At 36.3% G+C, this 15,932-nt stretch overlaps 3 protein-coding genes across 3 annotated transcripts in view; all 3 read right to left on the bottom strand.

Annotated features, from left to right (window-relative positions):
* Nucleotides 1-6,994, bottom strand: LOC114534132 (xanthine dehydrogenase-like). The gene is made up of 9 exons (XM_028555679.1): nt 6,589-6,994; nt 3,775-3,879; nt 3,210-3,276; nt 2,919-3,019; nt 2,326-2,484; nt 1,889-1,969; nt 1,755-1,796; nt 528-672; nt 1-95 (listed from the first exon to the last, which is right to left on the bottom strand). Exons 1-9 carry the CDS (start codon nt 6,601-6,603, stop codon nt 1-3), a joined length of 810 nt encoding a protein of 269 aa, XP_028411480.1. The 5' UTR covers nt 6,604-6,994.
* Nucleotides 1-10,699, bottom strand: part of LOC114534119 (indole-3-acetaldehyde oxidase-like) — a 50,119-nt gene extending 39,420 nt beyond the window's left edge. Inside the window, exon 1 of the mRNA XM_028555664.1 lies at nt 10,688-10,699. The gene's annotated coding sequence lies outside the window, so the exon portion shown is untranslated. The remainder of the gene's footprint in view (nt 1-10,687) is intronic.
* On the bottom strand, nt 7,161-11,589 carry LOC114534131 (abscisic-aldehyde oxidase-like). The gene is made up of 8 exons (XM_028555678.1): nt 11,555-11,589; nt 10,688-10,764; nt 10,188-10,252; nt 9,478-9,664; nt 9,240-9,313; nt 7,750-7,869; nt 7,477-7,500; nt 7,161-7,274 (listed from the first exon to the last, which is right to left on the bottom strand). The coding sequence occupies exons 1-8, from the start codon at nt 11,587-11,589 to the stop codon at nt 7,161-7,163; spliced, it is 696 nt and encodes a 231-aa protein (XP_028411479.1).
* Between the last annotated feature and the right edge of the window lie 4,343 nt (nt 11,590-15,932).

Genomic DNA, 15,932 nt, shown 5'->3' with positions numbered 1-15,932 from the left:
TCAATTTGCGTCTTGGATTGATATGATTGGTTTTTTGCAGTCGGAATACGTTATCTTCACCTTCTCAGCAGCTTCATCGGCCAAGCTCTGGCTCACTAGTTAATAATTATGATCATAAGATATTTTCGTACTTATTTTCGCACACGACGCGATTTTGTGCGCGCTTTATAGAACAATGTTATTCACTAAATAAAAAATGTCAAAATTAGGCGTATAATATCTATTAGAATATTCTTGTGAGTCAACTTGAAATCATGGCACAAATACAACTAGTAAATATCATTTCACGAACAGTGTGTTGAAAGAAACTTAAAGGACAATGGCAAGAACAAAAAAATCGGTAAAGATTATCGATCCGGTTAGGTTCTTGTAATGCGTTAGCTTGTAATACAATTACATTACAGTTCTCATGAATTGTCAGCCATCTTAGATTAATCTTTAACTCGCTAACTGTCAGTATAATGACGTCAGGTGTGGGATTGGCTCAATAAAATCATTTATACATTGCCAAGTAAGACTATACGTACTTGCAATAATCATTCCAACCGCCTGGCCGGCATATTCTACATCGCACTCGCAGAATAATTTTTCCTTGCCCTTGATATCAGGAACAAAATCATTCTCACCAGGAATATCTTTCGCAGAAATATATTTCAATACACCAGGCAATTTCTGAAACAAATAAAAGACTGGTCATTCACTGTTGAGCTTGCAATACTATATGTCGTTGAACTAAAGGCCGGCGCACAACAGAGCTATGTGCTTAGCAAAAATTTTTTCGTGGCCATTAGCGTAAGCCAGTTGTTCTCGTATGCGGGCGACGTTTCCGGCGACTTTGGTCATGGTGCCACTTACGGCAAATATCATTGATATGTATCATTGATTGTTTGATGATTACTGCCTCGCGTGCCGAAATCTTTCCGTGTGCGATTAAATGAAAGATATCTGCTTGTGGATTGCATGGTTAACCAGCGCATGCGTAGTATACGAAATTAAACCTCCAATATGGCCTCAGCTACCAATTTAATTTGCATCACCATCTTTTTATCATCATCCAATGTTCGAAATTCTGTAAGAGATCCCGCTTACGCACACTGCACCACTGTAGCTAAAGTAACTTGAAGTTGCGATATTTGTTTCTTAGGAAAACGTAGGGACATCACAACCAAACTCTGATGATCAACTACCGCTGTAGTCTACGCATAGACGGAATATGGCGGAAATACCGTCTATGTAACAGCGCCAAATTCCGTGTTCTATAATTATTTATCCCCAGAATCTGGGGGACGCTGTGTGATTGGCTACATATTTAATTACGAAGCCTAATTGGTTACTCACGATCAACAAAGCTTTGATTGGTTTAGAGTGGAATAATAAAAATATTTTTCCCCGCCTTTCTATTTCGGGCATGGGTCTGCGGCGCAGGCTACTACCGCTGATTCTGTTTACAATTCTTGCTGATGCCATGACTGGAACTATGAGCCTGGTTTCCATATGACGCCAACGTCGGCAAAGTATTATTGTCGGTGATTATTGATGAGTGAAATCATTTTCTCTTTGAATGATTACAGACAATGAGTCGGCGACAGGTCGGTGCCATATGGAAACCAGGCTTAACTGTACCGATATTACTGCTGCTAAATTTTTTGGAAATGTCGATAAACGATTGCATTATTTCAACTAATATAATCAATATTACAACCGTTTACCGACATTTCCATGTCACGAATAAACAGGTTGATAAGTTTTCTTACCAAGACTTCAGATACGTCAACATTCGATAGTTTACAGTTACCCTTCAACAACGAAATATAACAGAAAAGTATAAGAATGATACTCGACTTTTCGATATTAATTTGCAGTTTTCGCATGCTGTCCAAATTATTACCTGTGTTGTTGTAACAAATGCTCCATAAATTTCATCCTCTTGCCTGGGTATATCATCTGTGTATTGAGCCTCGCCTGATGCCTAAACATTTATTCATTCATTTTATAACTTAGCATCAAATGTGTACAACAACTGCCTAAAATAGACAAGAACACTTCTCAACGTTTCGACCTGAGGGCCTTTGATATATTTAGGACCGAAGGCCTTCAGCTCGAAACGTCGAGAAGCGTTCTTGTCTATTTTAGGCAGTTGTTATACCACATTTGATGCTAAGTTGTTTGAAGACGCTTGCTCCCTCGTTATATATTGAAAGGTATCTATATTCATTTTACAGCATTTTATTCATTTAATATTATGCTGTAAAATCATGAATAAATAAAGTATAAGAGTAAGGATACTTCGTACTCGCAAAGTAAAAACTATCAAATTGCAGTTACCTGTAATTTTGCAGTGGTTTTCATCATGGGCTGTGTCAAAGGAAATTCACTTGGAGTTGTACCAAAACTTTGTTGTCCTGAAGATATCGGTCTTACATACGGAACAGCAGCAGAAATCACTCTGGAACTTGCTTTATCACCAAGAAGACTAAGATAAAACTAATAAAAAGAAATACAGAATTATTCCATTATAAACGAGATCTAGTGTTTCAATAATTAGATTCTTGAGTCTATACAGTATAGCTTTTATTTGGTCGTATAACGGCATGGAATTTCAAAATTATGTTTTACAACGTGAAGAGGAGTGCTTACAAACAGAAAATAAACCGATTTTTTCGTTACAAGGCGCCAGGAAAAAGCACATTAATTATTTGTTACAAGGTTTTGTCCCTGTGAGAAAATAAACTAAAGTAATGAAGATAAGCGAGGACTGAAGCATTTTGTGAGTCCTTTGAGAAAGTATATTCGATTTAAAGTTTATAGCGAAACATCCGCCAATTTATCAGTTAGGTCGATAAAGTACCTGTAAAAGTTTGTTTTTATCTGATAAACACCAACCTTGAGATTAAAGGGTATAGCATAAGTTGTCTTACCTTATAAAACAAAGAAAGAGCCAAACTCTTGCGATATTCAGCACTTGCAGTGAGTGGTGTTGATTCTGGTATCATTTCTTTATCCAATGCATTCATACAACCTATTTAGTATATACCGCGTTGGGTATAAAAAATTGTTATCAATGGCTTGGTTTAATTCTCACATCGTACTTCAACGTAATTAGGAATAAAACGTATTTGAGATACCTTGAGTGATAACCTGTTTACCGTATGAAAGCGGCGGAGACTTTGAGATCCTTTCCTCATCTAGTGTATTTATTAACGTCTTACCTTTTAATGTTTCTGAGTCAAGAATATTCTTTCCTGAAAGATATTGCTGTGTACCACTTGCCCGAAACTGAAGAAAATTTTAAATATAAATTAAAGTGGAAGTAAATTTCGTTCTGCGCATCGGTTCTGCTCATAACAATATCAGGTCCTCTGATGTAAAACTTGCCCATACTTCCTGAACGTAACATAGCAATTAGTTTATATTCATTTAAATGAATACGTTGTACGTTTAATGTTTAAAATACATTGTAGTGTCTAAATAGCTAATACCGCTTAGGTTCACTACGTCTTTATAATATATACAACATATTTCAAAAAGTATGGAAGTTCAAAATTTAACCATACGAACTTGACTATACCCTAAGTAGAGATAAATTAATTTTGTCCGTGTATCCTCCCTTGCATAATCTTCTAGCTGAATTAAATTACTCTTAAATTACTTATCATGTTGATCCACTATCAATTTACTGTACGTTTGCGACGGGAGTAGAAATATACGTTTGTATGTGCAGTACGGGGGTGACACTAAGCAGACTTCACACAACTGACAATTCATCATACTTACCGGAGAAAGCTTCACACCACCAAACATTAAACTTGGAATTCCCTTTATAATATAGGTTGAGTCCATCGTGACCTTGAATCCAGCATTGGCGTACGCATGCGCATTCTAATGTAGGAATAAAGCGATATAAAATTTCAGAATGCGGTACCAGCCTCGTACCCAGGCGCTTTATTGGAAAACATAAAGGCTGCATTCAGCGTAATATAGAGATCTGTGGCTGAGATGTGCGAGCGCGCAGGGGTGCTTGGGGAGGACGCGACAAATGAAGCGCCTGGCAGAATATGCAACAAATATGGCGCCGGCGGACGATTTATTCATATATTTCATAGATGCAAATGAGCAAATTGCCGTACACCCTATCACCGGGCGGTACATTTGGGAAAGATTTTGTGCAAAAATTATCACTGCGTTGTATTATTCATCATTTTCGAATATTAAGGCGCAAACAGTTATTTACGAGCGCTGAAAGAAGAGTATCTACTCGAATATGCAATGATTTACATCAGATTTAGGTTGCACATTTCTTCCATCTGTTTGACTTCTTTATTAATTTGGTTTTCTTGGCAATCTGTTATTTTAACACCTCCAGAAACACTAAGAATTTTGACTTTGACCTGGTACGTTTTTATCAATGCTGAGTTCAATTTGAATCTAAGTTTTTTTAAGCTCATTAGCCAGTTCAATGTTTCCATCATCTAATGCAGTAATAGCAGCAGTTGATTCTGTTTATCTAAGCTATTTTCCATTACATTAAGTTCATTCCTGATTACAGAAATATTATCATTCTGCATTACAGAAATATTATCATTCTGCATTACAGAAATATTATGGTTTACTACCATGTGGTTTCATTAACAAATTAGTGTAAATAACTGTATTAAATGTTAAGAAAAATTAACTATTGAAACCTATGTAGAGAGTAATTCATTAATATTCCTTTATAACACCAACACTCTTTGGTATACTGTACTGTACATGAAATTCAACTGGTGTACCACAGTCCACAAAGCAAACAATAGACTTAATTCATCCCTACAGCAATATACTTATATACATCACACAATGTAGATGAAGGTTGTGTACAGTATTCCAAGAAATTACTATAATACATGTATAAATTATATTGTTCCATAGTCCTATTTACTACATTATACTCTCAAAAGGAGATACATATTTTCACATCCAACAACTATTTTCTTTTTTGTAGAATGTGGGAAAATTTCTTTAATTCCCCGAGTCAAAGTATTCTTTTTATTATCAGAATGCCATGTAAACTCATTAATAATGTCTGTTTTTCAGGACATTGGAGTCTTCACAATAGTCCAACAACCTTTCTAATTCAGAGCATAAATTTGGTGATTTATATCTTCCACTACCTATGAAAAGCACAAATATGTATAATTTATGAATAACAGCCCCAATCTCTGACAATTGAGTCTTGATATATAATATTTACTTATGTTTATTCTTAAATTCACACAAACTCCAAGCATTGGGGTTAAAGCATGTTTCCCTGCTGAAATGATTCTTTTCCTTCCTCTATCTGTAGGGTGCTGGTAACAATCTGACCTGGAGTTTGTTATTGTATATTACTAGCAACAGGCATATAAATTGCAACTTGATAGCATATTTGATATAGAATGAAAATAAAAATGTATTATTGTTTAACTAATATCAATAGAGGAAATATTTAAATCCCAAGGCAACTAAGCACTCACCTCTAATACTCAATTCTTCGATACCAAACGTATACCTTTCCTCCTCCAAGCTTGATGATACTTTTTAAGGAAATTAAGATGAATTTAAATGGTGTTAAATACTGCGCGACTGTGTTTACGAAACGAGATTTGTCAAAATAGTCGTATTAAAATAAAAAAATTCAGTATAAAGCTACCTTCAAATGATAGTTCTTGAAACGATCGTTCCAAATCATCCATAATTTTGATCGCAGGTTCAATTCTTCTTCAAAATATATCTACATATTGTAGTCTTCACGCATTTCTCACTTTTTGCAAAAATGGGAGCCGGAAATCTGCATATTCTGCCAGGCGCTTCGTTCTCCCGTCGCGTCCTCCCCAAGCACCCTTGCGCGCTCGCACATCTCAGCCACAGATCTCTATATTACGCTGAATGCAGCCTTTATGTTTTCCAATAAAGCGCCTGGGTACGAGGCTGATGCGGCACCACAACTGCCTAAAACACATTGACAAAAAGCATCTCCACGTTTCCACATGGGGACCGTCGTTAAGACACTTGGGCTCTCGCCCACTCATCGCAAAAAATACTATTTTTAATTAGAAGCAAGCAATCGCAGCGAGGTCACGAGATGATTTTGCGATGGGTGGAAGCATTAGGGTCTGTTTACATGGAGCAAGTAATCCCGGGTAGGCGAGATGAACACTGCATATAATGAAAGTCTTTTTAGACTAATCAGGTTAAGCCTTTGATGTGATGCGCTATTTATCTCGCCGAGTCGGGATAACTCGCTCCAATAAATTTCGATGTGTTTGTATTTACAAATAACAATCTACACAACTTCATAAAATTTACAATTACTTCAAACTTTATATTTGAAAAAACGGACCCACAGGTTGTTTTCCACAGGAGTAGAATCCAATCAGACTGATGCAGGAAAATTAATAGTCACCTCGAAATTTATACTAAATAGCAATATGCATTACCCCCAGTTAATACTGTGCGGTTTGAATCATGAAAACTAGACTACTCCATTTAACCGTAAAGGTAATCACCCTCAAAAGAAATCAGAGCCTACACAAGACGAATATCGCTATGATTTTAGACGAAACTAAATACCTGGTGTCGCGGCATGATTTTGAAGGTTCTTACAAATTCATCACTGGCAGTAAACGGAATATCGATTCTAAGGATCACCTGGGATAAAAATATTTAAAGAAAAAAAAAGCAATCCCATCGTTTTAGCGTTAAATAAAATTTGGCCCGTTATCGTGTTTATAGAAGTCAACCATTTCTCTTCGTTGCGTGTCCACCTCTGGCATTCAAAACTATAAAGCAACTGTACATTAAAGGAAATTTTCTTTTCACAAGCTGACCTCCTTATGCCCTTCACAACTTAAAGCTAAAACGTGATCCTTTTACTGTTTTAAAATCGATGCACCTTTAGTGTTATGACTTTGGTGATAGTATTGGGTAAACTTGCAGTCTGCTAGAGTTCCGATATAACAAGGACTTATTGAAATCACTAGACTAGGGGCAGATTTTATTATCGTTATTATCACTAATGCTTACCTTGTTACGCATGTCAACGTTTAGAAAGTCTTCCAAACAATAGGGCTGGGTCGACCCATCAACTTTACCTAAAAGGAAACATTTTTGAAAAAAAACGGTTTCGGAGAAGAATTGGGTCTTTAATCTTTACCAATAACAACAGTGGCTCCAACAGCGCACATTATTATGAACATATCTGACGGAAAATCACGATGCTTGTGAATCATCATCAGATTTCCAGCCCAGCACCCAACCTATTTATAATAGAAGAGAAAATTAAAATGATTGTTCCTAAAATTCGATTACTCTACTAAGTGGAAACAAAATTAAATGTACAATTTAGGTGTATGATTTCAGAAATGATTACTTCTTTTTAGAACAGCAAACCAAGTTAACACCCCAAATAAACATTCTTAATTACGCATGATATTTCTTCCAACTGTTTTATTTACTCACATTTCTAACTGGAACGTTGGCAATCTACGAAAATTAAGAAAGAAATCTATTTACGTATCACATGTTTATTATCAAGTATCAACTAGTTATGTATCGTGGTCCGAGTTGCTGGAAGGGCAGTTATAGCCTTAAAGCTCTAATAATTTCATTGCACTTCCGACGCATGCGCATGACCGTAGTATAGTTAGCACAATAATTAGGACGGGGGGTGTGCATACTCTTAAATGTTTATCGTTCATAATTTCATGAAAGGAAATATATATTTCACTTCACCTTCTTGATATGAGATGCAAGAATCTCAAATGATTTGGATTTGGAAGAGTTATTCCTCAGCTCTGCGATCATCTTGTTTAGAGAGAGCGCAGCGCCAAGCTGCAAAGATGTCTCAGTTACCTGAATAGCAAAGCGTAAACTGAAAATCAACTTCTATTCCACTGGTAATATCACTCAATGAATTGGTGTGTTAACTGTAGTGCATTAGATTTATAAAAAAAGGCGTACGTGAGGGGTCATATAACTTTGTATTTTAGAAAATAGATAAAGTACTTTGAAAGCAATGCAAGCCTATTCCAGGTCTGAGGGTGGAAAGACCTTGATGATGTGCGAGTTTTCAGGAATTAAATTTCATACAATTTGATTAGAATTACAGAGCTTAACAAAGTTTTAGAGATTGAAGTGCTGAGATTGGGAAATTTAGGTCTTTATGGATTGAATTACTAAGATTATAGGATTTGAATGAATGGAATTATGACGAGTAAAGATATCTGAGATTATTGGAGTTTGGGTCTAAGGAAATTTTTCACAGGGATTATGGAGTTTAGGTTTTAGGGATTCGATTACTACCATTAGGGGGGTAAAGTTTGTAAAGTACGAAAAGCTGGTTTAGAATAATGCCGAGATGGATGGCATGCAGTCAACATGTGGAAATCACAGGCAGCCCGGTCACTGCTGTTACGTCATGATATTATACATGTATATAATTACAATAAGGCTGGCAACTCTCTCGCAAAAAATATAATACATACATTAATACCATCGCTTAAAACAAAAATACTACGCTAGTTTCTTAAAAAAAAACCAGATACAAAACACCTTGGATATATTGACTATATTTATCTGTCGTTTTTAGACTTGAAAAAAACTCTAAAATGCTCAAATTTTGCGAATTAAAAGTGTATTTTCGTTGAAATTTTGCGAAACAGAGGCGGGATATAGTTTACTCGACAAACGTCATCATCGGAGAATTCGTCGGCAAATTTCTGATTGGCTGTGGCAAGTTCGGAAAATTACGAAGGTCAACTCAATGGAGAAGAAAGATCTTCGTTTTTTTCCGAACTTGCCACAGCCAATCAGAAATTTGCCGACGAATTCTCCGATGATGACGTTTGTCGAGTAAACTATATCCCGCCTCTGTTTCGCAAAATTTCAACGAAAATACACTTTTAATTCGCAAAATTTGAGCATTTTAGAGTTTTTTTCAAGTCTAAAAATGACAGATAAATATAGTCAATATATCCAAGGTGTTTTGTATCTGTTTTTTTTAAGAAACTAGCGTAGTATTTTTGTTTTAAGCGATGGTATTAATGTATGTATTAAATTTTTTGCGAGAGAGTTGCCAGCCTTATTGTAATTATATACATATATAATAGCATGACGTAACAGCAGTGACCGGGCTGCCTGTGTTGAAATTAGAAGGTCCTGTTCATTAAAGTTTTGAGTTGCGACCTAACAATTTATATCATAAACTACGTAAACTAAATTACCTGTACGGTATTCAATTCGGGCACATCAGCAATATTAATGAAAACATCATAATTACTATCGTCTTTGTAAACACCTGAAATATATGGCAAGTCGTAAGTTTCTGGTAATTAATCCCTTTAATAATAAAGTATAATGATAATTTTTTACGACGCCAGGTATCAATAAGTTCTCAAAGCTTTCGATTGCATTATTTACAAGGAGTTTTCTAAGACGAATTATAATTTTCCAAATAACTACCTTTTCCAGTGTTGCCAACAACGAATCTGATGACTTGGGTGTCATGTGCATCCAGCACCGTATAGAGATCCTTCAGAGATATAGGTTCAAACCATAACGGGCGTGCAGATATTTCTCCCTCACTGAAGCAGCAACCGTGACATGTTTTAATCTCATCACAGCATTTTCTTTGACATCTGTGAAGGTCCTGGAAATAGTTTGATAACATATTACATCTGAATTTTTCACCCTCATGGATACAGTTGCAAAGGATTCGCAGGTACCACTCGGAGATAACTTATTAACAAAGACGAATGATAGCAGCCCAGCTCTGGGAAAATTTCATGAGTAAAAGTATGGTGATTATAAGGTCTACATTTTGCTTGGAAATTGCTCTTTGCAACATTAATAACTCTGCTTTATTGGCAAGCGAAGAGCTTTGACAGTGTAACCTAGCCTTGAAACACACATGATGAGGGTATCTTCGTGTGTTCAAGTTGACTGAGAGTGAAACAAGTGGGAAAGACATCAAAAGCTTATAGTTACGCCCAGGGCCGTAGGTAAACCGCTTAATTGGGGGAGGGGGTGTATTCATATATTCATGTCTATCTACCGCAGAAACAATAGCGTACAAAAGAAATCAGCCGGGCATAAGATGAATATACACCCCCTCTCCCAATTAAGCTTCTAGCTATGGTTATAGCTAGTTGATTAAGCAAGATATTATTTACCTCAATATCAATGGGATTTTCATCTTTTGCAAATGATTTCATCGCATCAAGTATGGGACGGAAACCTAAACGTTAAGTAAAATTCACGATTAATGTCAACATGGGGGTACAGGGGGCCAGGGGGACAGAAGGACATGGCGGGCAGCTACCTAAACCAAATAAAATGAAGTATATTGTTACAAATCTGGTAAAAGTTAAAATTCGGGTACATTGTAAAACAATTAAAAGTGCGATCCTCCCCTCCCAAACGAAGTTGCGCCCGTACGCCTATGAGCATTAACGATACTGATGTTCATTGGATTGCAACAAATCCATAATCCCCCAGAGTTATTGACGAGCCATTAAACCAGAGAAACTGTATATAAAAATTCAAACAGCACTGTTTCACAGCTCGATGTAGGTTAACTCGCTATTCTTTTTGCCCAAGTACAGCAGCTATTTTCCTGAATATACTTCAGCTATTCTGCCGGATAATAATTATTTTCAAAAATATCTTTAACCTGTACAACGACATAAGTTGCCATCAAAACCATCTTCAATATCTTGCTTAGTCGGTTGAGCATTTTTCGAGAGTAAGCTTTACGAAAAAGAAATGAGAATAAAGTAGTGCTGATTAGTTATACTGCAGAACTGGGGTACAAAGAGTTTGGTAACAAAGAGAAACTAATGAAAAAGAGAAATATTAGACACTTCTTTTAGAGGGATTGTTCCTACGGTACACATGGATGGTCGAAGGTAGTTGGTTAGACAGATGAATAGTTACGTAGTCAGGCAGCCAGGCATGAAAAATGGTAATCAAGTAAATGAATACGCAGCAAGGCAGGCATGAAGACATGCGCTGGCGGGCAGGTTGGTAGGTAGGTAGGTAGTCACGTAGGCAGACAGGGGCGGAACCATTTCTGCTGACTGATGCGATGTTTAGAACCATGCTTCAACACCACTATGCGGTACATATTCCGGTATATTGGACCTTATCGAGGTCGGATATATATTCCGGTATGTTGTAGATACCAAGGTCGAATGTACCATATTCCGATTTATTCGACCATATCAACGTTGAATATCCCATATTCTAATATACCGCACGACGTTAACACTGAATAGAAATCGATATCCGCCTTAAGGCAGAATATATTAATACAACCTCAAGTCGCAATCGCATTGGTAGATTTTTACTTAAATACGTTCTTCAGAAATCCATAACCAATAGCGTTGTTATTAAGATATTTTTTATTTTGAAATTGAAATTAATTCCTTTTGGTTTGTTCCGCCTAATCCTAGATCCGGCAATGATTAATATCATATACGATCTACCTAGTTGTACGCCAAAAATGCGCACAGACATCTTACCCGTACATACTCATTACCATTCCCGGAGTGCAAAAACCACACTGACTGCCATTATATTGCGCAATACGTTCTTGAATAGGATGATAACCAGACCGGCTGCTGTTGAAGAATAAACAGAATCAGAAATATTTTTGTTTTTTAACACTTCACAGTTTTGAAATTTTTGTTTTATTCATGCCAAGTATGGATCTGAGATCGATTTGCCTACTCTTCAGACATTTGATTTACACAAGAGATATACATATGGGAATATGCTCAATCAAGAGCGATCTATATATAGGCCTTATAAAGCCTGGCAGCTAGCCTGTAGTAATGTAGTAATTTCACTCGTTTACACTGCACTCATGCAATTTTAATGGGTACCAGTTAGATAAGGGTAACAATTCTAGCCAAGCCAATAGATTGAATGTAGTAACATAAAATATGTTAAAACTGTGGAAAGTGAAAATTTACCTAAATTTACCAATCTCGGCAAACTCGGTCCAATATGTAAAAGTCAGGCTTTCGTCACTTATTAAGCCTAACCTCTATATGCACGATTTACGTCATGTTGCTTTTTCTTATATCTGTAAATTTCAATGCAACTGTGATTTAATATTTACTGCGCTACGATCACTGATCTGGCAAGGATTAATTCCCGCCAGAAACGAGAAACCTCTGAGCTATATAATAATTCCTGGTAGGAATTATAATATAGTCCATGTTTTACAAATCACTGACCGAGTCAGTGTTTTAAAAATCACCGAGTCAGTGTTTTACAAATTACTAACCGAGTAAGTGTTTTTCGAGTGCACACGTCCATATTTTACAACATGCCGTTAAACTCGGCGTTAATGATACTAATGAAGCTTTCGTTCGTTCTTGTTCTACGATGAGAGTTATATTTTAAAACTATTTCTCTGCGGGTGTGCATTAACAATGACCGATTTTATTCAGACTACATTACATTCGGGCCATCAGCCGTATACTCATACCAATGGAAAAAATGGAAGTTCACGCCAGAAGCGGTAGCGTAGCCAGCCTGACGATTAATCCACTATGCCTTTATTGTCCATCGACTGTGAAAACTATGAATTTCTTAGAACTGAATGAGTAATTATAAAAATTAACAAACAACTAAATTGTCAGGCTGGCTACCGGCTACCGGCTGTTATTGACAAGGCAGAAGTAAGTAAAATCAAACCTTTTGAATTGTTGTTCGTCTTCCCCAGGAAACTTGGTTTCACTAAAACTCGCTGTTCAACACGTTGAAGCGATTGTCGGCTGGTGTGAACCTTTCGATGTATATAACAAAAAGCGAGACAATATAGAGCGCCTGAATGCGAAATACTAATCTCTATCAACACATAGGTTTGATAGAATTTTCCGCGAACGTATGTCCCCGGATTATATTACATAAATTTATTATATTCAAGATATGCAAACATTCGGTATTTGTTTCCAATTGGCAAAAGCACGTTTAACACCAAAAAGATTTTCTTACCTACGTTTATTAATACATTCTAAAATGATTGCGTTTGATTAGGATAAATGGATTAGATTATTGACTGAAAATTAAAGAACTTATAATACATTGTAAATTGATCATAATACTGAATAGTGTCTCTTAACGGCGGAAACCAACATACGACTACGGATAACGCAAAGAAATTCACTTCGCCCTGTCCTAATATTGAAACAAGTTGAACTAAGTATATAAAATGAAGCTAAATTATGATCAGATGTAACTGAAACAAATACACGGGCTTTGTGCCCTAAATGACGTCAACTGAATAAGTTTTTTACTCATTTACTTAATTAGTTTTAAATTAGGTTAGAACATATGGTTAGAATTCTGGGGCCGGTTGTTCGAAAGATGGATAACTTATCCAACGGATAAGTCCTATCCAACGGATAAATCTGCTATCCAGTGGATAGTTATCCATTGGATAAAAATGCGTTGCACGAAGCGTGGATAGTGAAGTGGATAGCTATCCAATAGATAAGGTAAAATTTACCGGAAGAAAACAGGATTATCCTGAAATTTCGTACACAACGTCAGCTGTTGCTAAGCATTTACAACATTGAATTCATAATCATTACGAATTTTCTCTCGAGTATAGTTACTGAATGGAAAAGACTTGAACAAGTGATTTGCTCGAACTTTGCACTTCACATCATAGTGATTTTATTAATCAAACACATTGCAATTTTAATTCCCTTGACTTGCAACGCTTTGCCTTTCGGTTCCATAGCAAATTTAGGAACACTATTTTAATGTTCGTGAATGAAATTACTTAGATATTAGCAAGTTTCCTTGGAATAGGTTGAATCTTTCTTTGCATATTCGCGTTTATAAACTGATTAGAAGCGTATAGTAAATTTACCGCCTGTTATAAATGCGAGGATCTCCAAAAAATCGCCGCTCGGAACGGCATGTGTAGGCAACGTGAAACGCTGCTGCGACAAATTGCACTTCGAAAACATTTTTAATAGTGAATACAATCATGATGTGTATTAGTTTGTTGAAACACAGTAACAGGAATATGGCAGTTTTTTTTCTTATTTTATATAAATGTTTTGAATTTATCCACTGGATAGTGGATTTAAACCACCTCCGGACCTTGGATAAATTTATCCGGTAGATAGCGATTTTTATCCGCTGGATAAAGTTATCCAAGCTTCGTGCAACGCAAATCACACGCTGGATAAAACTTATTCATTGGATAGCGACTTATCCGTTGGATAGCGACTTATCCACCTTTCGAACAACCGGCCCCTGGTGTTTATGAAATCCTATAACTCATCACTGGTTCACACTTGTGCATTTCTGTTTTGCTCTGCTCAGTGAAGCTACAGAATAAGTTAAAACGAGTTCAAATATCCTTCTTAATACGCACTCTACACAGCCTCGTACTCAGGCGCTTTAATAGTAAAATATATAACGTTGCATTCAGGTCTTATATAGAGGTCAGCAGAAAATAGCAAGCGCGCAGGGGTGCTTTTTTTGCGAGGAAGCGTCTGGAAGAAAATGATCGATTTCTGGCAAATCGTGACCGATTTCTGGAAAACGCTTGTATTTTGCAGTTTTATTTTCATTATATATATTTTTTACTGGATCGACTGCCGATGCGCTAGCCAAGTATTATAAACGTTTCCTTTGGCGAAGAATCATCTGAAGGTACTTTTATTTAAATATTTTCCGTCGGAGTGACTATATTCGTAGAGTACTCGAATAATCGCCTGCCGTATTTACATATTCACTATTGGGAAATGCGAGCGCATTTACAACATATTAAGAGGTTTCTGTTCATGACACAAACTGAGATAAACTCATATTCCTTTGTTTACAGGTTTAATAATCCGATGACGAATTCAACGCGATATGAATTCAAAAGTAAATAGATTCCATACGTGATACTTATCGAATATAATTTGTAACATGAAATGTTCAATATTAATCAACCTATAACATTTTTAAAAACCGGTGTATCTGTAAAAACCTGAATCTAATTCAAGTAATTATAGTATATAATTATGTTGTATTGTATTATATTGTATAATTCATTTGATTGTTTACATGTTGAAATCATTTTCTGCCAGGCGCTAAATTTAGCAAAACCACTCCAAGCGCCCTCGTGTTTTTTAGCTGACCTCTATACAATAACTGAATGCAACATTATTTTTTTACTATTAAAGCGCCTGGGTACAAGGCTGTACTCTACAATCTTCATAATAACAGCTGGCTGCTGTGCAATTGCCATTTTGAGACTACACACCAGGGGCCGGTTGTACGAAAGGTGGATAAGTCGCTATCCAACGGATAACTTTTATCCAGCGTGAAATTTGCGTTGCACGAAGCTTGGATAAATTTATCCAACGGATAAAAACCCCTATCCGTTGGATAAAGTTATCCAAGGTCCGGAGGTAGTTTAAATCCACTATCCAGTGGATAAACTCGAAGATACAAGATAAAACTGTAAACATTTACGATGAAAAAGGACAAAAAAGCAAGTTTCCTATTACTGTGTTTCAACAAACTAATGTACATGATTGTACTCACTATTAAAACTGTTTTCGAAGTGAAATCCAGCCATTGTTATATTTGTCGCAGCAGCATTTCATTTCGTTTACACATTCCGTTCCGAGCGGCGTTTTTCTGGACATCCTCACAATGATAACAGGCGGTAAATTTATTATATACTTCTAACCAGTTTATAAAAGCGAATATGCAAAGAAAATTAAACCTATTCCATGGAAACTTGCTAATATCTAAGCAATTTCAATCACGTAATAGACAAGTAAAGACAACAAGGCTACGAATTTTGTTCTTCGCTATGATTAGCCAATCAAAACTTTAAAATAGTGTTCCTAAATTTATTATGGAACCGAAGGGCAAAGCCTGCAAGGTCAAGG

This window comes from Dendronephthya gigantea, unplaced genomic scaffold (genome assembly GCF_004324835.1).
Source record: "Dendronephthya gigantea isolate DGI-Jeju-01 unplaced genomic scaffold, DenGig_1.0 000097F, whole genome shotgun sequence".
Lineage (NCBI taxonomy): Eukaryota > Metazoa > Cnidaria > Anthozoa > Malacalcyonacea > Nephtheidae > Dendronephthya > Dendronephthya gigantea.
This window is presented reverse-complemented; position numbering and strand designations above follow the sequence as displayed.

Bases quoted from the DNA above. Each gene is read 5' to 3' on its own strand.
- LOC114534132 (XM_028555679.1), bottom strand. The intron at 2,485-2,918 runs GTAAGACAACTT...TCTTTTTATTAG, and splicing joins CTCTTTCTTTGTTTTATAAG to TTTTATCTTAGTCTTCTTGG. The intron at 1,970-2,325 runs GTAACTGCAATT...ATAAATGTTTAG, and splicing joins AAACCACTGCAAAATTACAG to GCATCAGGCGAGGCTCAATA.
- LOC114534131 (XM_028555678.1), bottom strand. From the start codon at position 11,589: ATGGCAGTCAGTGTGGTTTTTGCACTCCGGGAATG. The intron at 10,253-10,687 runs GTTAAAGATATT...CTTAACGTTTAG, and splicing joins CAACTTATGTCGTTGTACAG to GTTTCCGTCCCATACTTGAT. The intron at 9,314-9,477 runs GTAGTTATTTGG...CATATATTTCAG, and splicing joins TGTTGGCAACACTGGAAAAG to GTGTTTACAAAGACGATAGT.